The sequence below is a fragment of the Onychomys torridus genome, chromosome 18, assembly GCF_903995425.1.
Source record: "Onychomys torridus chromosome 18, mOncTor1.1, whole genome shotgun sequence".
NCBI classification, from domain to species: domain Eukaryota; kingdom Metazoa; phylum Chordata; class Mammalia; order Rodentia; family Cricetidae; genus Onychomys; species Onychomys torridus.
Window position 1 is genome coordinate 33,790,779 of NC_050460.1, and position 14,253 is coordinate 33,805,031.

Below are 14,253 nucleotides of genomic sequence, written 5' to 3' on the forward strand. Positions count from 1 at the left end.
CACAATCCCTGCTTGCAATGCTAGGCAGCACTAGTGAGACACGACTCCCTGTCAACCTCATAATCACCAGGGGAAAGAGCATACAGTTGCCAAGCCAGGATGGCTGGAAGGTTGGGTGTACTGAATACGTTTTCAACTTAGGCAGTTTTTAACTCCACCCTAAGCCAAGGTACATCTGTACTTACATGTCCTAGACACAAGAGGTATGCTCTTCCACAAAGGACCATATGGAAAGACACCAGGATGGCCAGGAAGCAGAATGCAGAGGTGAAGCTAAGTCTGAAGACAAAAGCCTTTGTGGGGGCTTCCAAGAAAAGGCAGAACTGGTGTGCAGCTCAGGACTGCCTGATTGTAATCATTCTCCAGACTTTAGGAAACAGCGGTGCTTCCTACTTGCCTGTCACATGGCTCTGGGATGGTTAAGGCAGAGGGACGTCTTCTGGGTCTTCTAGACTGCTAGTTTGTATATGAAAGGCATCGTGTTAGTCCATTTTCCATACCGTGACAAGATAGCTGAGATCAACACCAAGAATGAGCCAAGTTTACTTGTACTCCTAAGAAAATGACACCTGAAAATAGGTTTCTCTAAATCTGATCATTTTGGTAAGTGCTCAGTAATTTTCCAATTGATTTTTTTTTCTTGTAGATAGGCATCATTTGAAAGCAGTGTGAGAGTTTCCAACTTTAACTTCTTGATTTTACTTTTTTATTTATTTGACTAGAAAAATCCCTTTGTGTTTGTGTTAATTCTGTTTGAATTACCGCAATAAAACACCATAGATTGGGGTCTTTGACAGCAGAGATTCACATTTTCACAGCAGCATATGGTTGGTTTCTGGTAAGCTGCCCTCCGTGGCTTGGGGAAACAAGATCTCCTTTCACATGGTGTCCTCTCATAGCATTTCCTCCACCCACTTGAGAGGATGGAGAGACCTCTTATAACTCCATTTAACTGTCTATTGAAGGCTCTATCTCTACATAAACTCATGCAGAGGCATGGACCTTCAACACAAGATAAATTGTGGAGGACACAACACAGCTCCAAGCAGTGTATAGGAGTAGTATAAGCACAGTATTTTTTCTTATAGTTTTAAAATTTTTGAATTAACATTACATGTGATACTGTACATCTTGTCTTGAATATCTGAGCACTAGTGTGGACCAAATATGCATATGTAAATATGCAAGGATTAATATGGGCAAAACGTAAGTTTGTTTTGAATTATTCATTACAGTGGTTTATTTGAAAAGTGTGTGTATCTTTTAGACATGGACCAGATGTCCGATAAGCACCTGCTGATAGACAACAGAGCCACCATGAGTGTTTGCTACTATTTGAATATTGAATGTCTTAAGTGCTTGTAAGTGGTTTACTTAGAAACTACTCATCATAGTTGCCTTTCATTCAGTGAAGACTTTCTTTTAAGCAATACGTGTATTTTAATATAAGTGGCATAGTCTTTGGCATGTAAGACCATGTGTTATTCTTGAACTAAAATTTTACATGTCATAATAAATATAAGTCCATGTATTGGTGACTTATATGGGAGGAGAAAAAATATTATGATGAAAGAGACATCATAATTCCCATTCTGTTATGAAAGGGAACTTTTTTTTGGGGGGGAAAACACACCATTTAAAGACACACAAAAAAATTTCTGAGCAACTCTCACTCAAAATTATTCTTTTAAAAATAATATTTGTATTAATTTTTTGAGAATGTCATACAGTGTATTTATTTCTCCTTGTAACTTCACCCAGATGCATCCTGTATTAGTCAGGGTTCTCTAGAGGAACACAACTTATAGAACTATTCTCTATATGTCTGTCTGTCTGTCTGTCTGTCTGTCTGTCTCTGGGTGTGTGTGTTTGTGCTCCCATGTGCGTGTGCATGTGTGTGTGTGATTTATTAGAATGGCTTCCAGGCTTGGTCTAGCTAGTCCAACAATTGCTGACAGTTGGGGAATATTATTTTAAAGTGTGTTGCATTTTTCCTACTGCTTTTGTTAACAATTCAAAGATGTGTTTGATTAAATAAAATTAATATGAGCAGGAGGCTGAGTCAGCAAGTAGCTGACAGGAAGTGATAAGGAGGAACCACATATAGCAAGGGTTTTTTAAGTGGGGGCTGAGAGAAGGACTCTGGGTTTTTTTGGAAGATGCCTGTAAAGGGAAAAGGCTAGCTACTAGTTATTCTTTCTCTCTGAGCAAGCAGGTTCCACCTAAACTGCTGAATTGTGAGTTCTTTAGATTTACATAAGTTCCCTTAGTAGCTTTGAAAGAGTCAGTGCCTGAGGAAACAGAATCCCCTCAGGCTGCGGCCCTTGCAGCCGAAGTCATTGCTTAAGAGCAGCCACTGAAGATAATAAAAAACAGTCAACAAAAGCTGACTATGGATGGAAAGTCCAAGAATCAAGCAGTTGTTCAGTCTATGAGGTTTGAGGTCTCAGCTGGTCTTCAGTTCTGGATTAGAAGTGGGTCTTCCCACTTGGCATGATTTAATTAAGAAAAAAAATCCCTCAAAGGTGGGCCCTTTTAGTTAATTCTATGTAGATAAGTTGACAACCAAGAATAGCCATTACACATCCCTACCTCCTTACCACCCAAATTTTGTGTTTGTATTATTTTTTCTTTTCTATTAAGAAATTTTCTATTCATTTTACATACCAACCACAGATCGCCTTCCCGGCCATCCCAAACCCCTTTCCCACCACCTCCAAGGCAAGGCCTCCCATGGGGAGTCAGCAGAGCCTGAGACACTCAGTTGAGGCAGGTCCAAGCCCCTCCCCTGAACCAAGACTGCGTAAGGTGTCCCACCATAGGTAGTGGGCTCCAAAAGGCCGGCTCATGCCCTAGGGATGGATCCTGATTCCACTGCCAGGGGGGCCCAGATTCTTTTAAAATAACCTACCCACTCCAATTTGTGTTTTCTACACACTCCTGGGCGTGGGGCCATCCTGGAGCTTAGTCAACCCATCAGGAGCTGCATCGTTAAAGAAAACTGACTGTTCTTCCTCTGGAAGCTGTCAACTCTCCCTGGCTGCCCCCTTACAAGTGAGGTTTATGAGGTAGAATGCTGATTGGCTTGATCCTGTGCAGGCCCTCTGCAGGCCACTGCTGCTGTGGTGAGTTCATGAGTGCTGTGGTCCCGCCATTCCAGATGACATTTTTCGGTAGGCTCCTCCCCAACCTCTGGTTCTTATAATCTTTCTCCCATTTCTCTCTGATTCCTCAGCCTTGTGGGGTGAGTGTGATCTGGATGTCCTGTTGGTGCCCGGGAACTCACAGATACTCAGTCTCTGCACGTTGACCAGTTGTGAGTCTGCATTCACAACTCTTCGAGCTGCACTGATCAAAATTGTTCCAAAAGGGTTCATTCATTTAAAATTTACTTGACTCGGGGAAATAATGTCCATGTTTAAAACACTTTTTAAAATTCAGAAAATACACCAAAGAAAAACAAGTTGGCATATTTGAGATGCACTGTAAGGCTCCATTGACTATTAGTTATCTTGTAACCTTTAAAAGAGTAAAATTAATGATATACATAATGAAAAACCCCCAACTATGTATTGCCAAATTGCTATTCTTTTGACAAGAAATAGAAGATTGCGTTCATTTACTTTCTGTCTCATAGAACCCCCAAAGGGCTTATTTTAGAAAAAGTAACTTAACAACCCAAATCTCATTGTCTATGGACCCACAGATAGGCTCAGCTGCCCTTGGGGTCAGTTTCTTGCTTTGTCCCTCAGCAACTGAGTAACCTCTGGTGAGTTCCTTCATGATCCCCAGATCTAGGTTCTCCATTCATAAAATTAGAATAGCATCAGTGTACTATGTTTTTCCCCTGATAATTATAAGCTAACCTACTTGAGCTGATGAGAACAGATTCCAGCACATAGAAGCTTAGCACATAAAACCAATTCATTTTTGTTATTGATAAATAACCATGGTACCACGTTTTTGAAGTTACTGACTTAACTGGAAATATTTAACTAGTCTGTGGAAATGAATCTGAGAAAGTCTTAAAGAGATAAATTTCCAAACATGATTATTATGTGCTTATTTAGTTTTGATACAAGGTTTCAATGTGGCCCTGGCTGGTCTGGAATTCTCCAGAGATCCACCTGTGTCTTTTCTCCCACGTGCTGATATTAAAGAGGTGCTCCATCACACCTGCCCGAGTCTGTAGAAAATGACATTTTGGTTGATAAATTACTTTTTAAGAAATTATTTATTTTCTTTTTTGAGATCATAATATAATCACAACATTTCCCTTTTACATTTCCTGCCTCCAAAGTTTCCCACTCACCCCTCCAAGCTCTCTTTCAAATTTTCAAATTCATGGCCTCTTCCTTTGTTAATCATTTATACATACATACATACATGTAAGGAAAACCTTCTCAGTCCATATCTTCTTTGTACGTCTATTTTCAGGGCTAACCTTTTAATACTGAATGGCCAATTGGTGTGCTCTTTCCTGGGGAAGACAATTTCTCCCTCTCAGCCTTCCTTAGTTGTCAACAGATCCCTGTGTAGAGTTGAGGACTCCATGAGCTTTCCCCATACACCTTAGCATGTCTATTGGTCAGTTCATGTTTAGGCAGACATATTGGTTAATTACTTTTTTCTGTAAAAGAGCTTCCTATGGAATAGACATGGAATAGAAAAAAAAAAAGGTGAAATAATGAAATCGTCTAATTGAACTTTGGCTTCCTGTAATGTTTATCCAGTCCAGGACTTCAGGATTTGCTCTTAGATGCACCAAAGACTACGAGACAACCTTTGTTACTAAGAGAAGAGAAAATGGTTTCTTAGGAAGCACGACTTACTTCATCATGCAGGAGTTTATGATTTATGTCCAGCTGGATGATTTAGAAAGGAAGAGGAACAGGCCTTTCCTGAGTCAGAAGTTTTCCTCAAATCGTTGTAAAATAACAATTATGACTCCCCACTTCTTATTTTTATTGCTGGCTTGAAAAAGATGACTCTACAATGCTTACACCAGGAGGAGATTATTCTACAAATAAGGGCCCAGCATGACATTTATGAGAAAGCCAGGGTCCTCCTGCGCAAAGCTGATTGGTGCTCAGCCAATGGGCTCTAGGATGCTGCCAATAAAGGCTCCTTACTGCCCTGGGCTGGACAGATGCAGGGCAGGGGGTCATCTCTGCCTCTGGACCCTGGGAAAATGCTCACCGCCTCTCTGAACAGCCCACATCTGTGGCCTGCAAAGAGAAGTCAGACCTCGAAGATGAAACATCTGCTTCCCCAGTTCCCTTCCATCCTGGCCATCTACTGCTTCTGTATGCTGCAGATTCCCTCCCCAGGTAAGGAGATTGTCATCACATCCGCCTGCCCTGAGAGATCTTTCCCCTCAGGGTCATTCTCAACAGAGTTGAGTTTCCTTCCTTCACCCACCCTCACGTTTACCCTCTTGTTTTCAGGCGTGGCACTGTGTCTAACCAGATTGATGGACACAGTGAGACGCCACAGCCTTTGCACAGAGACTTTCTCCAGAGATGCTGGGATTAAACAGCACTTGCCCCAGTAGTGTCTTGACTTTGTGGTGGTGAAATGGAAGGGTATGATCTCTGTGTGAGTTGCTTAGTGGTCTGTTTCAGAAACGCTGGAGGTAAGAACACAGGGAGGAAAACAAGGCTCATAGTCCCCCCCCCCCCCCAAACTGAAAGCTGATGGGCAGCTGAAAACAGCAGAGAGCAACAATGTAGACAAAAGAAATTGTATCAGGGGTCGGGGGTGGATGGGTGGAGGGTGGATGGGTGGAGGGTGGGTGGGTGGAGGTGGGAGTAGGTTCTCAGAGAGTTCTGGGGAACCTAAAGACCAGCATCCTCCAGTCCCTCGGGCGCTGTCCGCGGTGCTGACTGGGTTCTGCACCTCTTCAATTTCTGAGAAGCAGTTTGTAAGGGAGCCAGAAGTGGGGAGAGGGTCTGAAGTCCTCAGCCAAAATCAGATCACCATCTCCAGGCAGTTTGTCATAGAGGGCAGGAAAGTGGGCCTCTGATGAAAATCTGTGATTTGAAACAAGAACTATAACAAAAATGTGGACTTTTCCATTAGAATTACATTTGATTTACTGGCATAGAGAACCTTGGGAAAATATAGTACGCTTGTTTTGTCCTCAAGAGTAATTGAAACATCTGGGCATTGTGAGGAACGATATCAGCTTAACATCTCTGGAGTGCAGGGTCTCCTCAGTGGCTTCCCAGTGGGATTCTAGATTCTGCTCGGCTGCTTTGTCTAACCCCAGCTCACAGCCAGCCCTGGACAGCTCACAGCTAGCCCTGTTCAAGCAGCTGTCTGTCGTCCCTCTGGCTTCCAATAGAATCTTGTTCATAGTTAACTTTGGAATATTTGGCTTCTAATTTGATTGTTTGCCTATTTATATCTACCCCTCTATTTTTCCTGTTTGATTTTGTTTGCTGAGTGTAGAGTCCTATGGTCTTCATTTTTGTATTCACATACATCTCTCAATAAGACCTTGTGGGATTGTTTTGCAGGACTTTGCATTATTAAGTGGTCACAATTATCAAAAATATCTTTACATTAACCTGCGACTTGATCCCATCTGACTTCCAATCGTGGATTCTTGTTAGGGTCTTTGGGGGTATTCAGGTTTAGATGAAGATTTGTTGTTTGTGACAGTTCATAAAATAATTGAAGGGACTTAATATATACATCCTAATTTTGGTCTTTCTAGAAAAAACTATATGTACTTTAAACTCTACATTACCTCCTATCATTTAAAATCAGGTTATTACTCTTCAAGGCTCGTACACCATTGTTTGAATATGCAGAAGTATTGACTCAGACTTCAGAGAACAAATAATCCACACTGTATATGCACACGTATATATACAAGTATGTGTGTGTGTTCATATGTGTGTGAATGTGTGAATACATGTATGCATATATGTTGTTGCTAGACTAAACTTCTCTTGAGCCAAATACTCCCTGTTCCACATTGTAAAATATCCAAACTTGGGACATTATGTGTACTTATTTAATCCTATTTTGTTAGTGCTGACCTACCCTTAAGACTCCTTTCAGCTGTATAAACCTCTGAGTGTGATATCATGTGTAAATGAGAAGATGTGTTCATGCAAGTCGAAAGGGGGCTGGAAGGATCCAATTACATGCTAGTAGCAACTCTCCTCAGAAATCTACCCCTGGAGGGGCTGATGGAGTGGAGACAGGTACCTGCATGTCTTAAAAGTCCCGATTAGATGCACATACTTTGTTAATACTACTTTCTGGTATTTGATCCTCACAAATTCCACAAAAATATAAACTTATTTGCTCCCCAAGTATTTTCTCTGTCTTTCTTCATTTGCTAACAGATGGACTAGAAACTCCCATTATGTTGAACACATGCAGTTTTAAAATTCTGTTGGTACACATCTTGGATTTGATAGTGTTAGGTAGAAGTGTCTTATCTTTTTGAGTCCTCTTAATTGTTCCTTCTGTTCCTTTCTTAACCATTACCTTCTCAATGACTTCTTTTGCTCATCTCTATTATGGGTTCTATTAAGACCTCTGTATATTCTTTATGGCACAGGTGCAGAAGCAAATGATATGACATATTTCTGGAACTGATGTTTTGATTATCTTTTGTTATAGGAGTTTCTCAACCCTTAGGTGGTTCTCCAGATGGCTTAGATGTTGTGGAGCTTGAGGTATGCTATTATGAAGCATTGTGAGATTTGTATTTAGTCCCAGCCCTGAAAATATCATGTGGTTAATGTTCACTTAAAACTATTTTAAGATCAGATATTTGGCTGCAGCAGAAACTCACTGTGATTGCTGCATAGCCTCATTTAAGACATCCTGAGAGTTGGATTGAAATTCACTGCATTGTGTGAGGAGATAATTCAGAGTTCATAAATGGAATAATTTCAGAATTTTAAACATGCTGTAAGAGAGTCTACTGGCTAAAGAATTTATTCTTGTATTTTATTTCTTTTCCTCATTTTGTCTTTTAGCGACTGGTATACTGTCTGAACCAGTGGGGAACACTTTCTAGCCAACCTAAGGTAAAATTAATACATATACTAGCTCTTGTAGTTATATCAGTATATATGTTTACATAACTTATGTTGAATAAATGGTTCTTTTGATGTCTATTAGAGAATGTTGTATATATGTGTATGTGTGTGTATAAAAATACAGTTCTGGGAAAAATCAAGTTTTTTTCTCTCTGATATAAATTACCACAAAATAGTACTTCATATGTATTCTTAAGATTATATTGTCTATATAATAAAATTAGTTATATGCCATGACATATATTATATATTATACACTGATGCATTGTGGTGTAACAGCTCTCAACACAGTAGATCTCATATAAAGGACCATACCAGCAGTAACTATAGTAATTACAACAGAAGTAATTCAGTGGACACAAAGTCAATGCTGATTAATTGAAAATTCGAAAGGATGGTCTTAGGATAGTTTATGATTCTCTGCACGGCCTATCAGTTTTCACCTTGAGTAAGATTTCTTCTTCTCCACTCACTTCCCCAACCACAGCATCATGCAGTCCAGCCACATCCAACATCTCACCGTTGCCCAAATACAGCAGACCCTTGAAATCTTTATACAGCCTTTTCTTTAGCCGGAAATGTCTCTGCTTTCCTCAGAGCCTGTAGTGACAGCCCAGGATCTCAAATGGAGCTGTCTCTGTGCCTTAGTTGGCTTGTTGGTTCCGTGCGTGGAGTTGCTGTAACGGCTCCAGTCTTCCTGAAGAATGAGGGCTTTAACTTCCATAAAGTACTTGCAACAGCACCCACAGCACAGCAAACGATAGTCCCTAACTGCGTCGTGTTGCAGCTACTTCTAATGTAAAATCCAAGTGCCACCTTCCCTCTCAGACTTCATGAGGATATAGTAGTACTTGCATCTTGTTTTCAATTTACCGCTATGCGCATGTCTGGAGATGATTGTTAAACCATCTTTATAGTCCTAGTGTCTGGACGAAGCCTCAAAGTGAGAACTCGGAGTCCCTCAACTCTTTTCTACTGTGTCCCCACCTTGTACCACAGCGGCTTCCCTGCTTTTCACATAAAGGCCGTGGTGTCTCCCACATGAGCAGGCACAGTAGAAGTGTGGCTGTCCCACTGCCAGCTGCAGTATTCAATTGAATTGTGGGGTTTCCAGGTGCAAGGACCTAGCCGGAATGAATTTCCATTTACCCTTTTCATGTCCCCAAAGCCTATCACACCCATTATTTTTGGTTACAAACAAATAGTTGTTCAATACACAAAATGCCAACACTTTGAAATTATGAATAGAGAGCTAGCGCCTTTTGCTGGCTTCCTTGTTGCCTCCCAACTGTCCAGTGTTGGGATGAATCAGTGGAGCTCCTAATGCACTGCTCCTCTGTTCTCCACAAACCCAGTCTTTGTTTGCAGGAGACTTCTGTGTTCTAGCCACTCAGGAAGTGGTGGTATTCTACAACGAATGTCATCTGCAGAAACTCTTCAAGCACTGATTTTCCCCTTTACCCCATGAGGTCAGAAGGAAGTTAGACAGGAAAAAGTTAATAGGTTCTGTGAATAGAGACCCATTTATTCCTTAATTCAGGAGAGATGCTGAGAACATTGTCACTGCCAGGTACCAGGGATGGAGTAATGATCCACGCAAAACTACCTGCCCTCATAACGTGTGTATTATAGTTTGGGAAAATGAATGACATGCTGCACAAGTAAGACTTGATCCGTGTTTTTCTATGAAAAGAGGAAGGTAAGGATATGTATGAAATCTGGAGATGTTTGATTGGCAGCTGGAAAATAACTGACTTTTATGAAATAGGGGAAAGGTTTTCCTCCCTAAGATTGAAAAGATAAGAAGAAATAAGTTGTGAAAGGCAACTTTATCTTAAAAGGCCCATGTCAATTGCAGTCTTTATTATTTTATTATTTTATTTTTTTTGAGACAGGGTTTTTCTCTGTAGTCCTGGTTGTCTCGGAACTCACTCTGTAGACAAGGCTGACCTGGAACTCACAAAGATCTGCCTCTGGCCCCTGAGTGCTGGGGTTAAAGGCGTGCACCACCATTTCCCATCTGTCAGCTCCAATCTTGACTCTTTCATAATATTTCGTAAATCCAGCCAGGCTCACAGTGTGACTTACACTGAAAACTTCATCAGATACCTGCTCCAGTAAAACTCCATGTAACTTTCGTTTCAATTCTCTTTCCAGGAAAACCAGGATATATACAAAAGGGTAAGTGCCTTGCAGTGCCTAATGTGTACTCTGTACGATGTTTGGAGCAAGCGGCACTTGTTGCTAATATCCCTTTCTTATTTATTTAGTTTTTATTTCACTACTCCAGAACACAGAAGCCAAGGCATCCAGTTAACCCTGAGGTCAGTATTTTATATGCCTGCTGTATAGATGATGTTTTTCTGCAGACCTTTTACGCCTTCTGAATTTACATACATACACAGCCAAGTATTAGGCAGGGAACTCTCAGATACCTACGAATAATAGCTTCTTACATGCATTCCCTCTCCAGGCCCAGGATGGCAAGAATTTTCTTTCTCATCAGGGAGGGGGGTGGCGGGTGACTGACAGATCTGAAATATTAGAGAATAAATTGCAGGAAAGAGAAATTTAAGAAACGTGTTCTTGTTATCATGTACTTAAACAGAAGTGCAAGGAGAGCCTGTAAGCACTACACCCATTCCCACTGCTCCTTATCGCTTTCCACCTTTATATTTTGAAAAGTGCTGTGTGTTCCACACAGTGCTGTCTCCCCCACACATGTCATCTTCCGTGGCTGTCAGGGTGTAGATACACAATGGGAATAACAACAATCGCCTCTAACTTGTGTTTACAGCTCAGGGGTGCAAATTCCAGGCCTTGTGCCTGTTAGACAAGCACTCTATCACTGAGCAACATCCCTGACCCCCACTTCTTTTTCTTTTACGTAAGTTCTTACTATGTGGTCCAGGCTGGGCTTCCTCCTGCTTACTTCTGCCGCTAAGATTATGGGTGGATGCCACCACGCCCAACTGACTTTCCTAAAACTCTTGCTGGAGCAGCTTGGGTAGGTTAAATTCTGTAGGCTGGCATTTGACAAACACTTAAGTCATAAAAAAAAAATCTAGATTTTAGTTTGGGTGCACTGTCACAACAACTGAAATTCTATTATGGGAAAGCCACTTATTTATATATGTAGGGCTCCCCAAGTCTTCTTAAAGATTGACAAATACTCAGAAAAATGTTTCCCCCAAGAGGCAATGTCATTGATGTTGTAGGTCTAGGAATGAATGGGATTAGATAAGGAGGGGCCAGCTACTGCCGAGCAAAAAGGAGCAAAGGAAAGGGAAAGGCCTTGGTTGCTTCAAAAGCAAAGCACTAGGAAAACCATGGAGGCTAGAAAAGGACAGATGCCCTTGCTTGCAGTGTGCAAGGCAGGCGAAGCCCAGTGGTGTGGGCTCTGATGCTCACCACCCTAGTACCTCCTCCCCAGCACAGCATGTCTGAAGAGAGAGGAAGGATCCAGGGCAGCAGCTGCTTTGAGACTAGGACAGTCAGTAAGTGACCGTTTTATCCTGAGGGAAGATTTCTAAGTGGTTTGCTGGAATTGAAACCTGTATCCAGGCAAGCAAGCTCTTTATTGGAAACATAAATGTTTTGAGCGTAGGCTCAGGAATTGATTTTACCCTGAAAATTAAACCCATTTGTAATAAAGGCCAGTCAAAAAGCATGCGCATAGAGAGCCCTGGGCTCTCAAATATTCCGGCTGGAGTCAACAAGGTTACAGCTCCTCTCTGAGATGCCCCGGCCTCACAGCGTTTCTCTGTTGCAGTTTGCACCGGTACATCCCTTGATGCGCCTGGCTGCCAAGCTCGCCAGCAGGAGGATGAAAAGATGGCCGCCTCCAGTACGTGCTTGTTTCTTCCCACCCTAGTACTATGGTTTAATGTGTACACGATGGAAAACGTGTTATATCACTTTGTGTGGCTCATTTTTGTCCTCTACTTGAATCCCAGTCTCCAGTTTGGTGTGTGTGGGGGGAGGGGGGAGCTGGTCCCTTACCCTTGACCTTCCGGTCTGTAGCCCCGTGTTGTTGTGACTGGAAGGGCCAAGGGAGGGACCCTGTCATCCAGTCCCACCCATCCTGTCCCTCTCGTCCTTTTCTTGGTTCACCCTAAATTTTGTTTTGTTTTGTGTTGCTTTACAATTCCGTCCTTTTGTCTCATCGTGAAATTTGCCCTGGTGATAGTTCTCTGCTTCCTGTGCCTTTACCTGCCTGTTTTAAGGAATTTTACCCCTTAAGTTCAGTAAGGGCAGTTTCCATAATAGCTGATCCCATTCAAACTATTTTGTTTGTTTTTCGAGACAGGGTTTCTCTGTGTAGCTTTGTGCCTTTCCTGGAACTCACTTGGTAGCCCAGGCTGGCCTCGAACTCATAGAGATCAGCCTGCCTCTGCCTCCAGAGTGCTAGGATTAAAGGCGTGTGCCACCAACATCCAGCCCATTCAAACTATTAATCAAAAAACTATTAATCAAGGTTTTGTGTATGACAGCAAAAATAATTAATAAAAAAATTTCTTTGGGCTATTTTGAGCCCATGTACAGTGGTCAGTGTGTCCTGTTTTGTCCAGAACTTTCCTAGCTTTAGACCCAGGACTCCAGGGTTTTCAGGAAATTGCTCAGCCACTAGACCACTGCCTGATCTCCCTGCTGCCAGAACACAGGCTTCCAGGTCCATTCTAACTCCATTCTTAAACCAAGTTGTACCTGAAAACGAGTGGAAGATGCTAAGATCTCCTGACATTGAAAGTTTGCTTGAATCAGAAGTACATTTTGAAGTTGGGTTTTTATTCAGAGTTGTATGCAAATTAAGCGTATTTGGGTCCTAAACTGCTCAACACTGATTGAGGGAACAAGCTTTCCTTCCAGAACTTGCAACTGGCCCCACGATCCGCTCTTCTCCCCAACTGCTTTTTTCCATCTGTCTTCTGATGGGCTTAGAATGGACAGGAAGGGACACCATCACACTAGGGCAGCCATGAGGTTATGGGTGCAGTTCCTGATGAATTAATTTATACTTTGTTCCTTTCCAGGACTCCAGGACTGCTGCTGTGGACTTTCCTAAGAAGGCATGTGAATCTCGTGAGAACACTGATTTCCAGAAAGCTCTAGAAAGGACAGGGGACTGCCTGGAACCTGCAACTTTTCCAGTCTCATTTGGATAGGATAGCTCTTTTCCCCAGAGGATCCTGAATATAGCCTCTAAGCATTGAAGTTGGGGATCCCTGGGCTTGTCCTGAGGTAGAAAGTGACCATGGAAAGATGGGGTTAATATTTCACATGGCTAATATTTCATTTCTAGTGTCTCAGATGTGTCACTTCGGCCATCTGTTACTAGGGACTTGTCCTCTCTGGTTCAGGGACCCACATGCCATTATGTAAACACAGAAAGAGGAAAAATACTTCTGCCAGTGCCAACCCAAAAAACCAGTGAGTCACAGACTTGAGCATGCCTTAGAATCTGGTTAAAATTGGGATAGCTGGGCTCTGCCCTGAGATTTAATAGTTCTGAGGTGGACTTTGAGAATTTTCATTAATAACAAGTTCTCCAGATATCTTTATACTGCTGGTCTGGGACCATTATTTTTGAAACCTTCTCCAAGGATGTTTCTTTGACTTAGAATGTGATTGCATAACAGTTTGTGTTTTTGTGTTGCAGGATCCCACTACCACCTTGGGGCGGCCATTTTTCCTTTTCAGGGTATAACAGATTTCCTTGTTTCTGTTTCTAAGTGTATTCCCTGTTGTTATCCCAACTGCCAGGACCAGATGGGCACTGTTCTCTCCTCCATTTAGGATGTGACTCAGTCAAAAATTCTTACAAACTTGCAAGGGAACCAGAGCAACAAGACATGGCCTGAGCATGTCCATATTCAAGGGGCTTGGAGAACAAGGGGAAGGGACTTCTGTTGATGGACAGATACTGGGTAAACCAGAGTCCATAATCCCAAGCACTACATTCCAGGATATGTGGCCTAAAACCACACTGACATGAGGAGGCCAAGTGCCATCTTTTTTCCCAGGTGACAGAAAGGTCCTTGCCAAGGTCATGGAGTTTCCAATTTTGTTCTATTCACTAACCGCACACAAGGCCTTAGCTTCTCAATATTTGCATAAAAAATGAGTGAGTCTGACTTAATCCATGACTACTACAAGCTGTATTCTGTGGATCAATGTTGCTAGTACC

The 14,253-nt window shown here is 42.0% G+C and overlaps 1 protein-coding gene across 1 annotated transcript; it reads left to right on the forward strand.

The window, feature by feature from the left end:
• Positions 1-5,254: 5,254 nt before the first annotated feature.
• On the forward strand, positions 5,255-13,773 carry Nms (neuromedin S). Its single transcript, XM_036167152.1, has 8 exons — positions 5,255-5,330; positions 7,642-7,697; positions 8,004-8,054; positions 10,224-10,247; positions 10,337-10,390; positions 11,839-11,913; positions 13,100-13,135; positions 13,726-13,773. The coding sequence occupies exons 1-8, from the start codon at positions 5,255-5,257 to the stop codon at positions 13,771-13,773; spliced, it is 420 nt and encodes a 139-aa protein (XP_036023045.1).
• Positions 13,774-14,253: the final 480 nt, after the last annotated feature.